General features: G+C 44.7%; 1 protein-coding gene across 3 annotated transcripts; it reads left to right on the forward strand.

Moving 5' to 3' along the window:
- The first annotated feature begins 1,242 nt into the window (after positions 1–1,242).
- On the forward strand, positions 1,243–5,084 carry LOC127591894 (gastrula zinc finger protein XlCGF57.1-like). Of its 3 annotated transcripts, none has more exons than XM_052052174.1 (3): positions 1,243–1,683; positions 3,593–4,302; positions 4,555–5,084. In XM_052052174.1, exons 1-3 carry the CDS (start codon positions 1,560–1,562, stop codon positions 4,840–4,842), a joined length of 1,122 nt encoding a protein of 373 aa, XP_051908134.1. In that variant the 5' UTR covers positions 1,243–1,559; the 3' UTR covers positions 4,843–5,084. The 3 variants fall into 3 exon arrangements, with proteins under 3 accessions (XP_051908134.1, XP_051908133.1, XP_051908132.1); XM_052052173.1 differs by having other exon boundaries at positions 3,593–4,255; positions 4,508–5,084; XM_052052172.1 differs by having other exon boundaries at positions 1,245–1,683; positions 3,593–5,080.
- Positions 5,085–23,120: the final 18,036 nt, after the last annotated feature.

Consider the following 23,120-nt stretch of genomic DNA (forward strand, 5'->3'; position numbering starts at 1 on the left):
GACACCATGTTTCCACTCACCAGGGTCAACCCTCAATCTGGTCCTGCATGCAAACATCAAGTACACATTCACACAATGTGAGGCTCAAACAAACAAACAAAAAAACAACCCCCCCCCCAAAAAAAATATCCACTGGGTAAATTTCTGTTTCAGATTGTAATTAAGACAAAACTATGTATGCTCATTAAATAAACAAATAAATAAATAACCTCCAGGCCTCCACTGTCAATTGGTACCGATTACAAAATGTAACTTGCCGGATCTTGTCACATTAGTTGATTTCTTCACAAGAACCTCATGAGATCTGTTTTGAACCTCATACATAATTCACAGCATCACATTGTTCGCATGATCCTAATCCAGTGTGTAGGTGTATGGCAACATCCACTATGTGATTATTCAGCTCCCCTGCAAACATGAGCAGGGTTAGCAGTGTTAAAAAATGCGCACAAAGAATGTCGTTTTTTTTTTCTTGTTTTATCCCATGTTTTTCCACAGTCAGTTTGGTACCTTTTCCAAAGAGTAACTTCCAAGCAGTTTGGGGAGGCAAGATAACAGTGTGAAAAATAAATAGCCTTTTGGCTTCTTATCAGTCATGGTTTATTCTTTGTTCAAAAGCAGGTGGCCATAGTAAACAACAAAAAACAAAACACATTATGCTTGTGCGTGCAAAACAATTGTTTTCCATAACAATATTGATTGGCTTGAACAAAATATAAAGCTCAGAAAAATATTTTTGTTTGGATCTGTATCTGTATCTGTACTGTGGTTGGATACCCCGGCGGGCCTCGTGTGCCCTTGTCCTGGACTGGTTGCGAGATAACAAAATTGAATTTTTTAATGATTTTGTCAAATCAGGCGTAAAGGTCAAAATGTCAGACTTTAGGGGGATTTAATTTTGAAATGTAATATTAGATCTCAATGAAAATTTGATACCTGAGGTGGCCTGGTTTGGTTCTGAGATAAATAAAATTCAAATGTTCATGCTTTTTTTAAAAAATGAGGTAAAATTTTAGTTATTGATGGAGAGTTAATATGGAGTTCATTTTCTGTCGTAACTTCAGAATGCTTCGTGGTACTATTCTGAGACAGTTTCCATTCACCCTGGATGCACCTATCGTTGCCTGACCGCTAAGATATGTTTTATTACAAACCAGGAACGGGAATACATTATTTGGCAAGCCTTTATTTTGAAGGGGGGCAACGACGCTGGCTGGCGGCACGTTACCGTAATACAGAGTTTTAGTAATCGCTGACTTGAGCGCTGTCCATGACTGGCCGCAATGAAGCATAGATACCCTTTTCAAAATTCTCCTGAATTTTGAAGTTAACGTGGTCAAACCTTCACTCGGGACGTCCACCATCATCTCGCTGGACCAGAAGATCTTTTGTTGAATCTTTGTGTCCGATTAAAGTCGTCTCGGTGTACGTTGGTGTTTTTCTCGGCCGATTTTAGCTTCGTTTAGCTTACTAGCTGCTAACAAAGAGGCGCTCGTGCTCAACACAACGCTCCGAGAGAGATCGTAAGCGTAGAGTGTTGTTGTAAATTTCGTGTGAAAATGTGCGCAAGGACAGCAGAGTACGAGGAGGAACTTTGTGGAGAAAAAGAGGAACACAAGCGACAACGTCAACTACTGGACGCCATGAGCAGGATGCATCCAAGAATTGTTCTTTACGGAGCAGGTTCGATCACACTGTTATTCTCACGCGTGTCTCTTGTTCACAGCGTTCACATGTTTTTCTTGTATACACACATGCACACAGTGTTGTTGTAATTTTCGTCGTTTGTGTGTGCGTGTGCGTGCGTGCGTGCGTGCGGGTGTGGCCGGCGCTCGCCATTTTGTTGCCCTAAGCATAAATCAGTGGTCCCCAAACTTTCCCGTGAGGGCCACGTAACTTTTCGCTTCTCTGATGGGTGGCCGGGGTCAGTTTGTCACAGAAAAACTGTAACTGTAAGAGTACTTAAACGTAAAAAAAAAACATTGTTTTCCAGAAACTCAAACAAAAGCTTATAACCGTTTCTGGATTTTTCATGGGGGGGAGGGGTTAGGAAACATTACGTGCGCATTAGGGTTGATATGTTCACCCGCACGCTGAGAAAGCGCGTGGATGATGGATTGAGTTGGCGGCGAAAACGACACTGAAAGGTGCATTACCTACAACTTTTAAGAAATGGGAATGCTAGTCAGATTTTTAATCCGAATCATCCGAACAAGGGCGTATCACTCAGCTCACGTGTGATGTACGCACAAAACATGAAAGAGATTCGATATGAGGCATGATTCCGAGGCAAGTATTGAAGTCTATATATCATAAGTTCATTATTTTTAAAGATGCATCACATGATTTTAATCATTCAATTCCTATTCCATGCTTTGGCATTGATAAAGGGGTGAGGAGTCATTGATATTATGTTGATTGACAAAAATAGTACACGCGCACACACACACACACACACACACACACACACACACACACACACACACACACACACACACACACACACAATAATATTAACAGCGTCAGGTTTACTTGTGGCCCATGGTATTTAGCCAGAACTAAGAAATACAGTCAAACCTCGGTTTTCAAACGTCTCTGTTCTCGACCAAATCGGTTTTCGACCAATAAATTTTGAGATTTTTATGCCTTGGATTACGACCGACATTCAGTTCTCCACCAAACTGAGCGCTTGAGCACTTGAATGCGCCACTCGACTTCTCTTGACTTCCTCACACGAGGAAGTGATGCTTTCTTGGGTTGACGAAGAAGTGACGCATCCGTTGTGAGCAGACGTGTTCAATAAATATATATATTTTTAAAAGAAAGAGCTTCCATTGTGCGTCCGTTAGAGCAAACGTGTTCAATCAAGATTAAAAAAAAAAAGTCTGTTAAGATCGACGCAAATTGGACTGTTATTTCTGCATGGCACAAAAGAAAGCAAGTGAAAGTAGTAAAGCTGCTGAAAAAAAGAGGAAAATAGTGTGCAAAACTATTGAATTTAAGAAAGATTTGAGAGTGAAATATGAATCAGGTGTGCATGTGTCTGTGTTGGTTAAGGACTTTGGCATGCCGAAATCAACAGCATCAGAAAAAAGAAAGACTGTCATAAAGTCAGTGATGTGGCTAAAGGATCTCGTGTGTTTAGTGAACAAATATTAGAGGAAGTGGAGAAACGTATGCTTATTTTCATAAATGAGAAACGGCTAGCAGGGGACAGTCTTAGCCAAGATACGATTTGTGGCAAAACAAGACAATTATATAGAGATTTGATTTGAGAAAAAAAAGCGTTGCCCCCTGAAGAGTTTGATTTTAAACGAAACGCCCTGCGAAAGCTGAAAAGCACAAGGTAGAATTTGCGCTCTGGACTTGTCCACCACTCAAAATGTGCAATGTCACACTTTGGACAATTCTTTTGACAAATAACCAAGGGTAAAAAAAGAATTAAACCACCACCAAGGATAAAAATAATCAAAGAAAGAAAGAAAAATCCACTACTAATATGTGATGTTGGTAATGTCACATATTTAATTATAATCTGAACTAAGTGTAAATCATAATTCCACGTGTGTTTTTGTCTCCTTGTGTCTTGCAGACATCAGTGAAGATGGTTGTCCTGAGCGGCTGGATGCAGAGCCCTCTCACATTAAAGAGGAAGAGGAGAGCAGAGAGGTCTCCCACTTTCAGGTGGAAGAGGAGGCCCAGGCCCTTTACATTAAAAAAGAGGAGGAGCCAGAGCGCCCTTGCACGAAAGATGGTGACAACACATCATCAAATATTGATGGTGATGAGGATGAAGAGTCTGATGGTGATCTGACATGTCACACTGACAACAAACTCTGGAAATGTTCTCGGTGTGGGAAGATGTTTACTGGTATGAGGGCTTTGAAAAGACATGTGAGAACCCACACCGGTGAGAAACCTTTTGCCTGTTCAGATTGTGGCCAAAGATTCTCTCGGAAGGGAAACTTAAAAAGACACATGAGAATACATACAGGTGAGAAACTTTTTATCTGTTCAGATTGTGGCCACAGATTCTCTGAGGAGGAAAGCTTAAATGATCACAAAAGAACCCACACTGGAGAGAAACCTTTTTCCTGCTTGGCTTGTGGTCAAAGATTCTCTCATAAGGGAAGCTTAATTCGCCACACAAGAACCCACACTGGTGAGAAACCTTTTTCCTGCTCAGTGTGTGGCCAAAAATTCTCTCGGAAAGGAACCTTAAAAACACACACCAGAACACACACTGGTGACAAACCTTTTTCCTGCTCAATTTGTGGCCAAAGATTCTCTGAGAGGGGACATCTCAAAAGCCACACAAGAATCCACACGGGTGAGAAACCCTTTGCCTGTTCAGTGTGTGGCCAAAGATTCTCTCAGAATGGACACTTAATTCACCACACAAGAAGCCACACTGGTGAGAAACCTTTTTCCTGCTTAGCTTGTGGTCAAAGATTCTCTCGGAAGGGACACTTAAATAACCACACAAGAACACACACTGGTGAGAAACCCTTTTCCTGCTCAATTTGTGGCCAAAGATTCTCTGAGAAGGGACACTTAAAAAGGCACACAAAAACACATACTGGTGAGAAACCCTTTGCCTGCTCAGTTTGTGGCCAAAGATTTTCTGAGAAGGGACACTTAAAAAATCACACAAGAACTCACACTGGTGAGAAACCTTTTGCCTGCTCACTTTGTGGCCAAAGATTCTCTGAGAAGAGAACCTTAAAAACACACACTAGAAGACACACTGGTGAGAAACCTTTTGCCTGCTCGGATTGTGGCAAAAGATTCTGTCAGAAAGTACAATTAGTTTCCCACACAATAACCCACACTGCTGAATAACCGTTTTCCTGCTCGGTTTGTGGCCAAAGATTCTCATTGAAGTATCAGATTAAGTATCCCAAGTGTGATGAGATGAACAGTTATCAATGAAATTTGAAATTTCACTTCTGATCTGAGTAGCCTTCATCAGGCTGGTTGTATTTTATGTACCTTCAAACTGGGATGCTGAAGTTTTATTTTCCTTGACTGCATTGGAAAGTTTTTTCTTTCTTGTCTGGAATGAATTAGGAAATCTCGCATTGTAATTGCCGTTATAATTAGAGCTGTCAAACGACTAAAATATTTAATATAATTAAAAATGCAACTGTCATAATTAACTCAACTGGACTAAAAAATTAATCGTGATTACTCACACATTTTTTATCGTTTCTGAATTTCCTTCGACATTTTTTGTCCTATTTTCCCCCCATTTTAATGCTCTCATCAACATGGAATCATGAATCAGTTTTCTATGTGCCAAATGCAAATATTTACTGAAATAACAATTTTGATTTTCAATTTTACAAGAACATTTTTCACTTGGAGCAGTTATTCACACATAATCTCTCACACAATATTACTGTCCATCAACAACATTCATTCATTCATTCATCTTCCGTACCGCTTGATCCTCACTAGAGTCGCGGGGGGTGCTGGAGCCCATCCCAGCCGTCTCCGGGCAGTAGGCGGGGGACACCCTGAATCGGATGCCAGCCAATCGCAGGGCACACAGAGACGAACAACCATCCACGCTCACACCTAGGGACAATTTAGAGTGTTCAATCAGCCTGCCATGCATATTTTTGGAATGTGGGAGGAAACCGGAGCACCCGGAGAAAACCCACGCAGGCCCGGGCAGAACATGCAAACACACAGGGAGGCCGGAGCTGGAATCGAACCCGGTACCTCTGCACTGTGAAGCCGACGTGCTAACCACTGGACTACCGGGCCGCTCCATCAACAACAGTGAAAACAATATTTTGTCACACAACAGCTGCTTTAACAGCTTTTTATTAAAAATAAAATCAAAACAGAGCAATAAAACATTATAAAGTGCACATCTAAGGTAAACTAGTACTCAGCCTATAGTAGATTTAAACCATGGCTGCATACTTCGTTTTTTTCAAGTTTACTTTGAACACAGCAGTCTGTTTCTGTATGTTTGTTGAAGAATAACGAGACACCGGACACCAGTGTTCATTATGTGCTGTATTCAAAACTGCCCGCCGTACAAAAAAGCACGCACTTCCCCCGTGCTGTTGGGGCAAACCATTCTGAAAGGAGGGGGGGTCCACTCCCCCTAACACAGTCAGGCTATGTTGATTGTGTTGGTCCTTCTTGTGCGGAAGTCTCTCTACAATTTTTGTATAGACCTCATTTCGAATGACTACACTTGGTTCGCTGACAACACTGGAGACGTTTTATTTTCGCTAGGTCGCTACCACGGTCAGACAAACACTCCAAGCTGCACCCGCTCTATTTAAAGTAATTTAAACCCGCTCTATTTATATGGACGCAGAACACTGTAACCTTCCACACAAAAAAGTTCCAAACAAGTGACAATCGTGTCAGTGGCATACATCGTATACCTGTATGATACAGAGAGAGAGAAGAACAGATCATTTTTGTCTTGTCAGTGGAGCAATCGGGCAACTTTTTAAAAGTAAACTCTCCATTCATAAAGTCTTTAAGTATCCGTTTTCGGTGTCTCGTGCTGCCGTGGCTGGCAAAACAGACATGGGCGTGGACTTCTGCAGCGCGCTTGTTGTTTTGTTCTGGTGTATTCGTAGAGCAACGTAACGTCCGCTTGTGACGTGTGCCGCGTTAATCTCGTGCGAAAAAATTTAATCCCTTTAAAATTTATTTAAATTAATGCCAATGAAAACGCGCTAAATTGACAGGTATAGTTATAATACTTTTGGATTCTTCATTTCTGTTAGTTTTTATTTGGTTTTGAATTGTGGATTTTCAATGTCGTTTGTTGTCATTCGTTCTCAGAGAGGCTTGGTCATTTGGATTCATTCTTTGTTTTTTTGTTTTGTTTTGTTTTTCCAAAACGGAACCGTTCTTGTATGGACAGTACCCCATGTATCGAGACTTGTTTCATCGTCTTTTATTGGATGCGATCCTGAATAAAATAAAAATGGACATCTTCCCTTTTGTCATGAAATGTATGATGGATCCAAATGTATTGTTATTTGCTGTGTTGCTTGCTGGCCAATAAAGTTCTCTTGGCTCAAAAAACTTTGATCAGCTTGAGTCTTCTTCAATATCTTCACAACATTGGTGAGATTCTTGACTGGTGAGGCACTATGTCCCTGGAGTGAGATATAAAAATAGGAGCCCAAGAACAGGTTAGCCTGTTTTTCAATATTCATCTTCATTATGTCTCAAGTTAGGTCAGAATGGAATTTTTGAACGCCGCTTTGAACTGGGAGGTCCGAGCCCCAAAGTCAGGGGAAAAAAAGACTCCAAATGCACTCATCAGAGAGGATCCCCATGGAGACAAAGACTGTGAATCGCAAAACATCATCCATTCATCCATTTTCCAATCTGCTTTATCCTCACAAGGGTTTCAGGCGTGCTGGAGCTTATCTCAGCTGTTTTGGGGCAGCAGGCGGGGGACACCCCGAACTGGTTGCTGGCCAGTGTAATGGGAATTTGACATCTAACAATGCTAATAATAATAATAATGATAATAATAAGTTTCATTAGTAAGTGCCTTTCATGCTATCCAAGGACACTGTACAGACAATACAATGTAAAAATAAATAATAGAAATATTGTATAAAAACAAGACATAAAATCACAAAACAGGAAATGGAACAGTTATGTATTGTAGGCAGTCCTGAACAAGTGTGTTTTTAGACGGGACTTGAAAGTGGAGAGAGGTGTACAGTTTTGGAGGTCCGGGGTAGATTGTTCCAGAACTTTGGAGCAGCGCGACTAAAGGCTCTGGCTCCCATGGTGTTGAGGCGGGCAGGGGCCACCGACAGGCAGAGGGAGGATGAGGATCTGAGGGAGCGAGTGGGGGTATGCACCTGAAGTAGGTCGGACAGGTAGGGAGGGGCCAGATTGTGGATGGCCATATATGTATATAAGAGCAGTTTGTAATTGATGCGGTAATGGACAGGGAGCCAGTGGAGTTGCTGAAGGACGGGGGTGATGTGCTGGAAATGATCAGTTACAGGAATAGCATCGGCAGTGGGCTTGGAGGGGGAGAGACCAGAGCAGCAAACCAAGTCCAAAGTGTGGCCTTTGATGTGGGTGGGGAAGTCGATGAGACAATGTACCCAAGGCTCTTCAGACAGGATATGAAGTCTCTGGTGAGTGGCAGGTTAAGATTGTCCATGTGAATAATGAAATCTCCAAGCAACATTAAATTTGGCGAGAGAGTGAATAGATGTGTGATTAGGCTAGAACATTCACTGATAAAATCACTATGTGGCTTGGGGGGGGGGGGGGCGATAAACTGTAGCAATGATCGTTGGCGAGGGTCCAGGGAGCTTAAAAACCAGGCATTCAAAAGAGCCTGATGCAGGAACTGAGACGGGCAGGACTTTCCATTTCTCGCGGCGGATAACCGCTAGACCCAGTCCACGACCGTTGCCACAGGTACGGCAGATGTAAACAAAGCCAGGAGGAGTTGATTCATTCAAAACAGAGAAGTCGTTCGTCTGTTGCCAGGTTTCTGTTAAAACGAGAAAGTCGAGTTGATGGTTGGCGAGGACATCTTGGATGAGGTGTCCTTTGCTCGTGAGTGAGCGGATGTTCAGCAGACCAAAGTTGACGGCGGAGGTGTCGTGTTTGACGGCAGCAGTGCTGTTAGCTGCTAGCCAGGCGGACTAATGCATGATGGTTGATATTACGGCCGCAGTTTCTGGAAGGGCGTCGAGAAGTGGACCAGGTCGAGTATATTAAGCCAGAGTTTTTTTGCTCGACCCGCAGTGGATATAGCGACGTCGAGGTAGGTGAGCGATGTCCGGATGATGGTGCAGCTCCGGTGGCGGAGGCTCCGATGCAATCCACCGGATACAGAGAAGATCTGTGACAAGAACACTGGAGCAGTCCTGCCACTGGATGATGGCAGAACGTCGGGAGTATGGACTTAAAAGCAGGTGGGGCGAGGAGGTTTTTGAGCCCCATGTCGGGGGAGGAAAGCCGGTGTGGTGACAGCTAGTTAGCATGAGCTAGAACAAGCTACCGGCGTTAGCCCGCAGACTAAGCCACAATGGGGTTAGATTGATCAGACGAGTGATGATTCAAGTCATATCAATCGCAGCACCCACAGTCCAAGCAGAAGGGCAAAAGAAAGATCAGAAGGAAGATCTGAATTTAAAAGAGCTCGGAGTGAGAAGCGGGGGCATACACACCTGCGTCTGTTTGGGGACTAATCGCCCCCGGGCTAGTTAAATTGGTATAACCCAAGAGGCAACGTGCGGCTTGCCATCGTTACCATGAGTTGCGTTTCATGCTATTAAAGCATCAGTCAAATGCCATAATGACTTGTGTCATTAATAAGACAAACATGGTGTCAGAAGTGATCCTACCCACTGCTATTTTCGATTAGTGCCGTCGCAGCTGTGAGTTTATTGTGTGCGGGACACGCAGGTGGGAGTGCAGTATCGCGACCGTGATAGCAACGAGGCTGAGGACATGGCGGCTAACATTAGCATCCCAGCCCGGGAGGAAATGAAGTTGACTGGAGATGTTGCAAACAACTGGGATAACCTTCGTGTTGAATTTGAAGACTATTCTTTGGCATCCGGTTTGGGAGATAAAGACAAAAGAGTGCAGGCTGCTGCTCTGAGAAGACTTATGGGGGCGATTGCCGCCATGTGTACAAACACAACCTGAACCTGTCTGTGGCACAACAGGAGGACGTGAAAGAGATATTGGACGCGTTGGAGAATTATTCCAAACCAAAACGGAATGTAATATTCGAGAGATACGTGCTTGGAATCTGCAAGCAAGATGACGGTGAGCCAATTGATTCGTTTGTTACGAGACTGCGCGAGAGGGCCGCTTCATGTGAATACGGAGAGCTAAAAGAAGAGCTGCTACGCGACCGGCTGGTCCTTGGAATCACTGACGAAAATGTGAGAAGACGCCTACTTATGGAGAAAGACCTGACACTAAGATCGGCCATTGATATGTGCAGAGAGGCTGAAATGACGGGTATGAAATTGAAACTCATGACGCCAGAGTGCATTTCAGAGAGTATTCACGTATCAGACAAGCAACAGCATCGGGGCACGCGAGGCATGTATAAACCCAAAGATGGAGAGAGAAGAAGGGACATTGTCGAGTGCAAATATTGTGGTGGCTCACACAAACAGGGAGCGGATGCGTGCCCAGCATTTGGAAAAACATGTCGCAAATGTGTGCATGAGAAAAGTTCAATCCAACCAGAGAGTTAATATCACGGAAGACGCACAGTTTGACGAAGAACAGGATGATATCTATGCTGCGGAGAGCATTGGTGCTGTACATGGTCATGGAAGAAAATGGTTCTCTACTCTCTCATTAAACGGAGCACCCCAGAGATGTCAGTTGGATTCGGGGCACGTGCAATGTAATGAGCATCAGAGACAAGAGGAAGCGCCCAACGTTCCTCTACTCTCAAGCAAGACCAAGCTAGTTTTGCATTCTGGAGAAACGCTCAACTCAATTGGGGTTTTTAGAACTGAATGTGTGGTTCATGGCAAAAGGCATATCATAGACTTTGAGGTTGTGAGGTGCAAACAGCGCCCCCTCCTGTCGGGCTCAACGAGTGTGAAGTTGCGGCTAATGCATTTCACCATCCCAGAAGAACTGAATCTGATAGGGCAGAGCAGCACTGGGCCACTTACCAAGCAGCAACTGGTTGAGTCTTTCTCAGATGTGTTCACGGACCCAGTCCAGGCGCTCCCGGGTGAGGTACGCTTTGAGCTTGACAGTTCTGTGACCCCGGTACAAACTTCACCACGAAAAGTCCTAGTGGCCCTCAGAACAGCGGTAAAAGCCCGACTGGATATACATGAACGTGATGGTCATATTACCCTTGTGTCTGAGCCTACAGAGTGGATCAGCAATATGGTTATCGTTAAGCAGCCAGAGAAAATGAGGATCTGCATTGACCCCAAGTACCTCAACAAAGCATTAAAACGCTCGCACTACCAAATGCCTACACTTGACGACGTGCTGTACAAACTCCCGAAAGCTTGTGTCTTTACGCTTGTGGATACACGGGATGCTTTTCTTCAGTGTAAACGGGACAGAGAGAGCAGCTTCATGACGACGTTCTGGACTCCGTGGGGAAGATACCAAGGGCGTGTCGGTCGCTCCGGAGGTCTTTCAACGCAAACAAGATGAGCTATTGTCAGGGCTTACTGGAATCGAACCAATAGCTGACGACATATTGATTGTCGGATGCGGGGACACAGATGCGCAAGCGATCAAGGACCACGACGGTAAACTAATCGCGCTGATGGAAAGATGCAGGGAGATCAAACTGAGACTCAGCCTAAAGAAACTGCAATTTAAGGTCAGGGAGCTCAAGTTTCATGGGCATGTTTTGTCATCCGATGGTCTCCACCCAGACCCAGAGAAGATCAGGGCAGTTCAAGAGATGCCCCACCCCACGGATGTGAAGTCGCTGCAAAGATTTATTGGGTTTGTTACATACCTTGCGAAGTTTCTTCCCCGCCTGTCAGAAATATGTGAACCCCTACGAAGGCTTCTCGACAAAGATGTCATGTTTCACTGGCTGCCTAAGCATGATGCAGCTGTTCAGGAAATCAAAAGGCTTGTGACGTCAGCACCACTGTTGAAATACTATGATGTGACAAAGCCTGTTACCGTACAAAGTGATTCCAGCCAGAAGGGTCTTGGGTGTTGCCTTCTCCAGAATGGCCAACCAGTTAGCTATGCATCTCGTGCATTAACACAGACCCAACAAAACTACGATCAAATTGAAAAGGAGTGTTTGAGCATCGTGTTTGCATGTCAACGATTCCACCATTACCTCTACGGCAGAGAAGAAATATCAGCAGAGACAGATCACAAGCCGCTCATCGCTATCTTCAACAAGCCTCTCCTGTGTGCTCCGAAGCGTCTCCAGAGCATGCTTCTTGCATTGCAAAACTACAACCTCAAGGTAACATACAAACAGGGCACCGACATGCATATCAGCGATGCACTTAGTAGCGCCACAGTACCAGTCAACACAGGCAATGAGGCCTATTATCGGCAGTCTGTGTGCATGCTACAGAGGGCGCAAGACAAAGCTCAAGACATTAATCAAGCCGACTACCTGAACGTCACTAATCAGCATTTGACACAAATCAGAGACCACACAGTGAGTGACACCTGTCTTCAAATGTTGAAGGATTTGGTCATGGAGGGGTGGCCTGAACACAAGGAGCAGACACCCTTAGCCATCATCAATAAGACAAAGCGTATGTAGCGCTTGGCTTTACTTTGACTACGGTGGGAGACGAGGAAAGACCGGTGTGCTTAACTGTGTCTAAAAATTTTGGCAGCGGACACTATGAAGCCAAATAAATTAAGGCGTCACTGAAAGACATTACACCCCAATCACACTGATAAGCCGCTTGGGTTTTTTCAGCGAAAACGGGCTGGATATTGCCAACAATCATCCCGCTTTGTGACTGCTACTTCAGTAAACTAAAATACAGGTCCGAGCTACACATTGAGCAGGAGCCGAGAGTCTCTGTGTCCTGCTTCACCCTCGCTTCGAAAAGCTGTGCATTGCAAAACGTGCTCATTGTAGTCATTAATCCAGTCATCCTCTTTGATGAAAAAAAAATCAGCACAAATTATTTCATATATTTTTGTTTTGCAGGTTGAAGTATTTTTTAATATTGTGCTCCCGAGTTAATGTTGGTGATCAGTTTGAATGTATTATTTATTGATTTTATGTCATTTTATTTTTCAATATCGTTTGGTTTGACATGGTCAGTCAAAAAATGTTTCCAGTTTAATTCAGGATTTAATTTTATTTTTGAATTTATGATGCACTTTAAATCTTTTCTGTGACAGTAAATAACGCTATTCTTTGTTATGAGTTGCTCCATATTTCTTTCTTTTTGTATTCTCTTATACGTTAATACAGATACATTGTCATGCAGAGGTGTACTTTTAACAATTTTTTAGACAAATGATACTAATTATTGTCACCCAATGAAGAGGGTGTGAGATGTTTTCTTCTTACTGGGGCTGGGGGGATGCTCATGGGGGGCATGAGAGAAAATAATTAAGAAGCACTGCTTGAGGGGGCCCCGCGACCCTAGTGAGGATCAAGCGGCTCGGAAGATGAATGAATGAATGAATGCTTGAGGGGGAGATGGACGAGAATTAGACTGCGCAACCTTCTTCACAAAAAAATAAGCTGAAGAACTCATCATTTCCACTGTCCTCGTAAATTCAAGATGTGGGGGATTCCCTTCCGGCTCCCTGAAAGCTTGTCGCCGAGGTCTTGACGAACTCAAACCGTCTTTGACACGGTAAATACGATTTCAAAATTCATGATAATTAGTTATGTGAACAAATGAATTTGAAGATGAGCGGTTCGGAAAATGGATGGATGGAGATGTATTTTATTTCAATATCTTGTGTGTGTGTGTGTGTGTGTGTGTGTGTGTGTGTGTGTGAACACTGAATGATTGCCTGCTCCAATTCTTATTCTTGTTGTAACAGGGTTTTTTTTGTTGTTGCTGTTGGCTCCAATCTTTTTCGTCGAGCGAGGCCTGCTCCAAAAAACAAAAACAAATATATCTGGAGCCGCAAAAAAATTAAAAGCCGAAAATGAAGGCAACACATGCTGTTTTGTCTATATGAGCTACGAAAGCCTACTGTCAAGATGACTAAGTTGGCTACAAATACACAATGAGCATTCATGATGAAAATTATTTTCCCCATGCAGTTTATCCTATAGAGCAGGGGTGCCCAAAAATCTACTTTTTGATCAACATACTTCCCGCGATCGACCCATTACCGCAAGCTTTTCTGCATATCGAGCGCGTGAAGCCCAGCTATCGGGGGTTTTCGATTGCGTCCTGGAGGCCACGCGGACTGTCGTGTCACCACAAAAACACATGCACCCGTCTCATGTTGTCAGTGAAGTTGGGGGCGTGGTCTCACCGGATGGCTCACAGAGTCGCAGAGCTGCAACTCTTCCGTGCTCGATGATGCAATTGCCTTATTTGTCGGTTTTTTTTTAATACTTTACTCAGCTCTGTCGTGGACCCTCATACCTTGTTTTCTCTTGAGTTTATTTCATTGGATACTTCATGTGTATTTTGCTTCCTCGTTTCTCTTAAATTATATTGGCAAGGCAGCTCAGACATTAATTAGGAGGCCGATTTTGGGCAAGCTGCCTAGCAAATGTGGCAGGCTCAGCTCCAATAAAATGCTGAAAGTTGCTAAACCACACATGTACAATCCAAATGCATAGTACTATCTACATCAGGGGTCACCAAACTTTTTGAGAGTGAGAGCTACTTCATGTGTCCTGATTGTGTAAAGGGCTACCAAATTGATACGCGTCTGAAATAACATTTGTACAAATTACATTTAATAATATTAGAACATTAGCTAGCTAGATATATACTGTAGCTAGCTAGTTAGATAGCTAAATAGGTAGCTATAGAATCTATAATACTGCCCATGTTTGCATTTTTAAATCATAATTTCTACGAGCAAATCACAATCCTAGCACTGGCGGGCTACTGGTGTGGTCCTCACGGGCTACCTGGTGCTCGCGGGCACCACGTTGGAGACCCCTGATCTACATGAATCTCACAAGCATGCTGGAGCCTATCCCAGCCATCTTTGGGCCGTAGGCGGGGGACACCCTGACCTGGTTTCCAGCCAATCGCAGGGCACACTCACACCGAGTGACGATTGAGAGTGTTCCATTAACCTACCATGCATGATTTGGGAATGGGGGAGGAGCCGGATTACCTGAAGAAAACCCACACAGGCACAGGGAGAACATGCAAACTCCACACAGGGAGGCCTGAGACGGGATCAAACCCACGATCTTGGCACTGTGAGATCAACGTGCTAACCTGTTGACCACCGGGCCACCCTGGACAAAGTATTACAAACTCAGTGATTGAATAAATTCAAGTGACAACCTCACAGTGCAGAGGTACCGAGATTGTCTGACACCCAGTTCAGGTTGTACCTCGCCTACTGTCCAAAGATCATTGGGATATGATCCAGAACCCCCCACAACCCTTGTGAGGATAAGCGGGTCAGAAAATGGATGGATGGATGTTGCGAGCCTCAAGAAGTTATTTTGTGCGCGTTGAGTTAATTCGCTGCTCTTAATTAATCGAATGAATCTTTGACATGTTTTGTTCAAATGTTTTAAAGTTCCTCGTGGAAATGGCTCGTGTTTACGCTGTACTATCTTTCAATTGAAAGAATGCCAGTTGCTGACATAGATGACTCTCATACCCATTTTGATGTCAGCATACAGGGAATAAATTGCTGTCACCACAACCTTGGTCAGCTCCTGTTATTTTATTTCTGTGAAGATCTCACTGATGTCACACATGCATTGGCCATACATTGGCCACACATTGGCGACGCAGCCCGACCGGCGTGCTGTCAGTCCATTCACCGCACAGCAGATCAGGGAGATCACATCATGGGGAAAAGCCAGGAACAATGAAGGCGATGATGATAAGGACAGGCCGCAGCTGCTTCGTCAAGGTCTGCTCATGAAGATAGTCCTGGCTTATCAGTCCATGGCCTAGAAGGAGGGGGTGATGGTGGGGGCACTAGCTTCCATGTGTACCTTCAGGGGAAAGGTCCAGATAGCGTTGTTTTGTTTTGGGACGGCCGCCAACAATTTCAGGTGGCCTTGAGTCCGTGGCTGTACCCCTTCACTGGCGCCGATCAGCCAAATCCTCAATTCCTTTCCAAAGCGGGAATTCCAACTTTTCCATGTTGTTGACGATCGTACGGAGGCACTCAAGAACCACATCCATATTGCGGTTGAGCTCAGTCACCGCTTGAGTCTGAGTGTTGGACATTCACGCTAGACCATGGAGAATGACCGGCAGCTTTCACTTCCAATAAAGCTGCTCCCGTCGGTTGGATTTTGCGATAGAACAGGAAACTGCTAACACCAAACAGCAGCATACCTGTTATCAGAAGGCCGATAATGTAAATGTCTTCCACATCCTCAACGGACAGTATTGACATGCACACCATTCTCCACTTTCTCCATTGATCAAAGGTGTACCCGGCAGCAAATGTCCCCGAGGGGCAAGTAGGCTCCCGACTGCCTGCTCTTTTCATCGAAAATTTTTTGTCTATTGCATCGAGAGACCAGCCAACCAATTCCATGGTTTGTTCTTAGGATGAAAATACGATAGGAGGCTAGGAAAGTTAGACACAGACAGCACGTAGACGAGTGGCGAGCAAGGAGAGAGTGGGGCTGAGCAGAAAAGCATTGGTCGAGAGCCAAGCAAAAAAGACATTGTTTTCTTAATTTTACAGAAAGGAAATCAAATCCCGTCAAATATCACAAAATAAGATGAAAAAGCCCACGTGAGGGGAATTTTTAGATAAGATAGTAAAAGGCTGGTTTTGAAAACCGTACACTTGGTTTACAAATCTTTGACTGTACCCCCTCGTTAGTCGTGATCGGACACTCGATCGTTTTCTTACAGTCTTGTAATTCCCTTCAGTGTAGTCGCGGATGCAATGTGTTCGTTTTTAATAAACAAAAGGAGGCAGAAAATAAACGTACAGTATTCACAGGAGCTGCTGCTGGCCACAACTCACGCCCATGCGCTCCACACTCAGCCTAACTTTGGCGCGGATATTTCCCCAACTTGGCTCGTCCCCTCTCTATGACGTCACCCGTGACTCAAGTAACCCAGCCCTTGAACACACAAACAAGAAACAGATATTGCAGTATTATGGCGAAGGAGGAGTCAGTGGCGGGCCGTGCATTTCAACCGTAGGCCTTCAGTGACGTCACATACATGAACAAAATATAGGCTCGTCAAGCAGCACTTAATTTCAGGAGTGTTTAAAACCATCAAGTATGCATTCACAGTTAAGAGCAGGAAACTAAATTTACAGATATTGTCAAAAATAAAAATACGATTTAAAAATACTAAATAAAATGCCACCCAAATTACGCTGTGTGATCTGAAACAAGTCTGTCCAATAAATTGCGCAATGTCGCAGTTTCACAAAACTGCAATGTCGCAAGACACCAACCAAACAATAATAAAACAAACTATTCTTTGAAAATAAATTTAACAGATCATTTGCATTTTGAGAATAGGCTATACAACAGCAGCTGAGATTGAACGAACTTTAATGCACGAAGGGGACGACAATGCGCCATTAAATTGCAGGTGAGCAGATTTATTTGATACATTTTTGCATCTTTGTCATTTTATTTCATGACCATTAATTTAATACTAACAAAATAAAATGACAAAGAGAAATGTAAAATAAAATTCATTTACTCACCAATGTAGTGCCTGTTTACTGAGCTGCAGATCAACGCAAGTGTCCCCTAAACGCACTGGAGCTTGTAAGTGCCCAGCCGTGGCCTCTGATCTTTCTTTGCTGCCTTGGTAAAACAACTTAAATTGGTAAATCCAGTGTGGCTCCAAACACCAAATCTGTCAGTAGCAAGCAATAGGCATTCCCAGCAGTACAATTTGCAGCGTTTCTCAGAGGCTGTGATCCACGGGCACCGTTCATAATTGCTCGTCTGAAAGGGACGGACAAACCCTTTTCCTTGCTGGGACAGGCTAGCTAGAGCAGGAGTTGGGCGACCTCTTCGCACAATATCCAGCTTTTTGTGGAAGGTCCGTCTTGAAAATTGTGTGGAAAGTAGTTCTGCAACAAGATCAACGTCTTCTCCTTCAGCCATTTTGGGTTAAAATGCAGTCATAGCTCTAGCAGGTGCTCATCCAATCGCCGAACGCGCACGGCCAATCTCGACGTAAGCCCTTCTACCTGGCCCTGGTACGCAGACTCGTGATCTGATTGGCTATTGCAGCCTGACTGTGCCCGTTCATATACAGTGCACGGGGGCCTGCTCTGTTTAATCTGAAGTAATGTAAGAGATTTTCAGTCGGACAGTTGACAAAGGCTTGAACCCAGGAACAGATCGACCTTCACTGCCGGCAGGAGGTGCAGTTCTCCATGAAGCCACTCAGTGTGCGCTCCCCAGTGTCACCTGACCTCTGCAACCTGTGCCGGCCAGCCCTTTTATTGACTATATATGCAAATTACAAGGAATATATCAGAAAAACACTCCCATCTTCATTAACATGACACACCTCTGGACGGCCCCATTGGGTCGCTCCTCAGACAAAGCATTCTCTTGGTACCAGCACGAGCATCCAAAAACTAACAGACACATGTACATTTTAACAAGCAGTGTCTCCTTGAATTGATATGTCTGTAATTCTGGCTCGAGACCCTTTCTCATGGAGTGTTCAAGTACTCTCTTTCGTCCAAGGTTAAATCTTTCTTTCCAAGTTTGTCAGATAAGTCAGATAACAGGCACCACTGTGTCTACTAATGATGTAGTCAGGTACCATCTGATCGGGTCCCTTGATCTCTCTATGCTTTCATTGTGTGAAAGATGCTCTGAACCCAAGCATTTCGAGGACAATCAAGCATGTAACAAGATGAAACTTTAAAACATAACAACATTGTCTTTTTCTATTCTAACAAGGCCCCGAGCAAGTTTAATTTTCCTGGCAACAGAAGCTAGCTAAAATATGATTGGTTAAAAACTCTACCATAATAACCAAGTTATTTATCGAGTGGCTTTCAATGTTATTTAAAATAACGTTGAAAGCCACTCGACAAAGTAGAAATAATATGACTTAAAGAATACAGAGAATAATTTTGTTTACATATTTATGAAAATAAAATAAATTTGTTATTCTCAGAAAAGTACATTTATTAAATTTACCTTTCTGAAGAATGTTTAGGCCAGCAGAGAGGGCCCTTGCTGGCCCTGACGGAACGCCACTGCATCTCATAAAGTTTAGTTTAAAGTTGGTCTTTTTATACAAAAAATATTTACTGTACTTGATTTCGGCATTCATATATCTTCACAAAAACTGGTTTATTGTATTGCTTCCACCGGGAATTGGTTTGGGTTTCGAGTGCAGCTTGCTTGTGGCATCACCTTGCGTTATTGTTGATTTTTAGAGGGGAGCAAGAAATATGAGATTCTTTCAAAAGGTTGCGCTGACCACTTCTGACCAGGAGAAGCCAGGTATTGTCGATTGCCGCACGGCAATTCTCGATAATTTGTTCCGCAATAGTCTCGGCTGAGTGTGGTGTGTGCAATGACATTTAGTAGATGAGAGACAGTGTTTTCTTTTTCTCTTGTCCTGGATATCGTTGTAAAATTGGATTACTGTGATTATCATTTTTGTACTATCGCGGTTTAGTTCAAATTCCTATCCAATCACACATTTATATTTTGTTTTTTACAAGAGTAGAGCCAGAATCATAAAATTACTACATGTTGCTTTGCGCAAACGTTAGCTGCAATGTCCTCTGGGCATTGAAAACATCATAAGATAAGATAACCTTTATTTGTCCCACAATGGGGAAATTTGCAGTCTACAGCAGCAAAATTGAAGGAGTGGTAGAAAAGAAAAAACAGTGTTGCATGCACAATATAAATGTTTCAGAAAAATAACTGTACACAGTACAGAATGCAATATAAATATAAGATATACTGTAGATATAAGCAGATATGCAACTGCATATATGCAGCATAAGGTGGCTGTGCTATTTACAATGGTTACAGGTTTTCAAGTATGTTTATTCAGCAGCCCGAGCAGTCGGTAGGAACGAGCGGCTGTATCTCTCCTTCTTGCAGCGCGGGTGTGACAGTCTCTGGCTGAAGGAGCTACCTCGTGCCGTCAGGGCTGACTGGAGGGGGTGCTTTGTTTGTCTGCTTTGCCTTGCGTCCATTGTGCTTTATGTTTGCCGCATCACAATCACAGTCAGTTACTGTTCGCAATCGGCAGTTTAAACACCGTGGGCTAAAGCGTTGCTGGAACAGTGGTGTCTTTATTTTGTTTTTTTACATAGTTGTCTACGTTTGTGCGGCTGCACTAGAATGTTTGGAGTAAGTAATTTGCATTACGGCTGGAGTTAATCATGCCGGCGCTCCACTTCCGGGTTCTGACCGTTGAGACTTGTAGTTCTTTTGTTCGAGTCTACTTGATATGTTTGTGTTGTATGTTTTTTTTACGTTTAGAAAAATGAATAATGATGGTGATGATAACACATAGTGTGAAATCATGGTTTATAAACTTGGTGAGTTATTGCAAATGAAGGTATTGAAGTCAATTATGTATAAAGAAATATATTAATTTGTGTATTTTAGGTTATTACCTGCTTCTGAATACGGATACTGCTCCTGAATACTGATTCTGCTACCGATACTGCTTCGACTACTTCTGCTGAAAAGTGCTTCAATAAATGATCAAAAAAGTACAGAGCGAGTAATCCTTCCATGCTGACTGACGATCCCTATTCAGAGGGCCGTGAAAAATGGAAATAACTGAACACAGGTACTTGTAGGAGGTCACCCTCTCTATAGGGCTGTTCACACAGCAAGATTTGGTCCGGTGCTACGCCGGGGCTGCCCCAGTAGAGCGTTCACACGTGCAAATTAGCTCCGGCGTAGCCCCGGAAAAAGGCTTACACCGGACCAAATTTGATCCACCTCAGGGAGGTGGTTTAAAAATTTGCTCTGGAGCAAATGCTCGTTTGCGAAGCAGCACCGATGTAAATTTGCACGTGTGAACACAACTGGGTTACATTTGCTCCAGAGCAAATGCTTGTGAAGAGTACGTATGGCGAGAATGCGTTGCTTTCGTGCTCTGTCGGACTTACGTAATGCGTTTGTTTACGACACAAGACTTTGCTGGTAACATCTTTCCTTTTGTAGGAGACTGGACTGTCTCAGAGTCGTTTGTTCCTTTGTTGTTTGTTCACAACCCCCCGCCCCCCATATAATTTATTTTGTGATTTCCTCTCTTGATTTTCTGTTTGGCGCATTAGTGTTTGCTTTTCTGAGTGTCATTGAAGTCATTGTTGATTTACGTTTTCTTGGGCGGTCACTCTCGAGCAGAAGGCACGGAGACCGAGAAAGAGAACGACGTGCCTGTTACGAACTCGGGTAAACCGAGTTAGGAAGGGGGATCCAAAAAACGTAGACAAAAACAAGGTCTCCGAAGTAAGACAATTTAATGTCCAAACCGAATATAAGCGAGAACATAAAGCGCTGGTCCACAATGAGAACCAGGAGGTAAATCAAAAACGACTAACAAAAGGTGCTTGCACAAAAGAACAAGAAAAAGAAAGTAAAGTCCACAAACTACGAACGAAAAACAATGTATCACTTTGTACACGCAAGAAAAGCCAGATCATCAAAACAAAATGGTACTCACACACAAACTTGGTACCGAGGCGACACGCGAAAACACGACGAGGTCAAAAGCCACTAGTCAATGAGCAATGAGGTAAGCAATGCCAAAAACAATACTCCCACAACAGGTGTCGAACGTAGGAGTCCTTAAATAGTGTCTCTATTGATTAATGATTGCCAGCAGGTGTGCTAGAGAGACCGCTCCTGCCACCTGCTGGCCAGACCGAAAAACCGAAATGTGACAGTACCCCCCCCTCAACGGACGCCTCCTGGCGGACCACCCGGCTTCGACGGGTGCGCTGCATGGAATTCCCGAAGCAGGCACGGGTCTAAGATCCAGGAGCCGGGGACCCACTGCCGATCCTCCGGGCCGTAGCCCTCCCAGTCGACCAGGTACTGGAACCCCTTACCCCTGCGCCGTGAGTCCAAGATCTCCCGCACTGTGTACACCGGATCGCCATCAATAATCCGCGGAGGGGGTGGCGATGTGGGCGGAGGAGCCAGGGGGTTTGCGGTCACAGGCTTAATCAGGGAAACATGGAAGACGGGATGCACCTTCATGGAGGGAGGCAGCCGGAGCCTGACGGAGACGGGGCTGATGATGGACTCCACCTCGAAAGGTCCCAAGAAGCGAGGCCCCAATTTGCGCGACATCCCCGCCAGTCGTAGATCCCTCGCGGACAGCCATACCTTCTGCCCCACCTGATAGCTCGGCACAGGGCGACGGCGCCGATCCGCAATCCGGCGGTTCCTCGCAGCCGTGCGCGATAGCGCAGCCCTGGTTTCACTCCACAGCCGATGAGCCCGTTTCAGGTGGAGCTGTATGGAAGGGAGTTCCACCTGACCCTCCTGAGAAGGAAACAGAGGAGGTTGATAACCATGTGCTGCCATGAAAGGAGACCGACCGGTCGCTGATGAGACGAGGGTGTTGTGGGCGTATTCCACCCAAGGCAGGTGGGCCGACCTTGCGTGGGCCGAGGAGGGGCGATCGAGGCAAACGCAGCGCAGAGCTGCCTCCAAATCTTGGTTCATGCGCTCCGTTTGACCATTGGACTGTGGGTGGTATCCGGAAGACAGACTCGCCGTGGCCCCCATGGCCTGGCAGAAACGTTTCCATACCCTGGAGATGAATTGAGGGCCCCGGTCTGACACAATGTCCACCGGAATTCCATGAAGACGGAAGACGTGTCTCACTAGGAGGTCGGCGGTTTCCTGAGCAGAGGGCAGTTTGGACAACGCAACAAAATGGGCAGATTTAGAGAAGCGGTCAACTATGGTGAGTATGACGGATTTTCCCCAGGAAGGAGGCAGGCCGGTGACAAAATCCAGGGAAATGTGGGACCATGGTCGAGAAGGGGTAGGCAGCGGTTGCAGCAAACCAGCCGGCAGTTGGTGGGACGCCTTAATGCATGCGCAGGTGGAACAGGCCTTGATATAGTCCTGGGTATCCTTGCGTAGCTCCTGCCACCAAAACCGCTGCGACACGAGGTCCAAGGTCCGGTTCACCCCTGGATGGCATGCCACCTTAGAAGTGTGCCCCCACTGTAACACCTCTGCGCGCAGAGGTGGGGGCACAAACAGTCTCCCGGTCGGACAACCAGCCGGGACTTGAACTCCGTTCTGGGCCTCCTTGACCTTTCGTTCGACGGCCCACCTCAGTGCCCCCACAATACAATGGTCCGGAACAATGCTTTGGGGTTCGTTGTCCCTCTCCGCAGGGTCATGGATGCGGGAGAGGGCATCCGGTTTAATGTTCTTTGAGCCCGGGCAGTAGGTGAGCGTGAAGTTGAAGCGAGTGAGGAGAAGCGCCCACCGTGCTTGGCGGGAGTTTAGTCTCTTGGCT

The sequence above is a fragment of the Hippocampus zosterae genome, chromosome 19 (genome assembly GCF_025434085.1).
Source record: "Hippocampus zosterae strain Florida chromosome 19, ASM2543408v3, whole genome shotgun sequence".
In the NCBI taxonomy this organism is placed as follows: domain Eukaryota; kingdom Metazoa; phylum Chordata; class Actinopteri; order Syngnathiformes; family Syngnathidae; genus Hippocampus; species Hippocampus zosterae.

Excerpts from the sequence above, each read along its gene's own strand:
- LOC127591894 (XM_052052172.1), top strand. The coding sequence starts at position 1,560 with ATGTGCGCAAGGACAGCAGAGTACGAGGAGGAACTTTGTGGAGAAAAA. Across the intron at positions 1,684-3,592 it reads AATTGTTCTTTACGGAGCAG|ACATCAGTGAAGATGGTTGT; the intron begins GTTCGATCACAC and ends TGTGTCTTGCAG.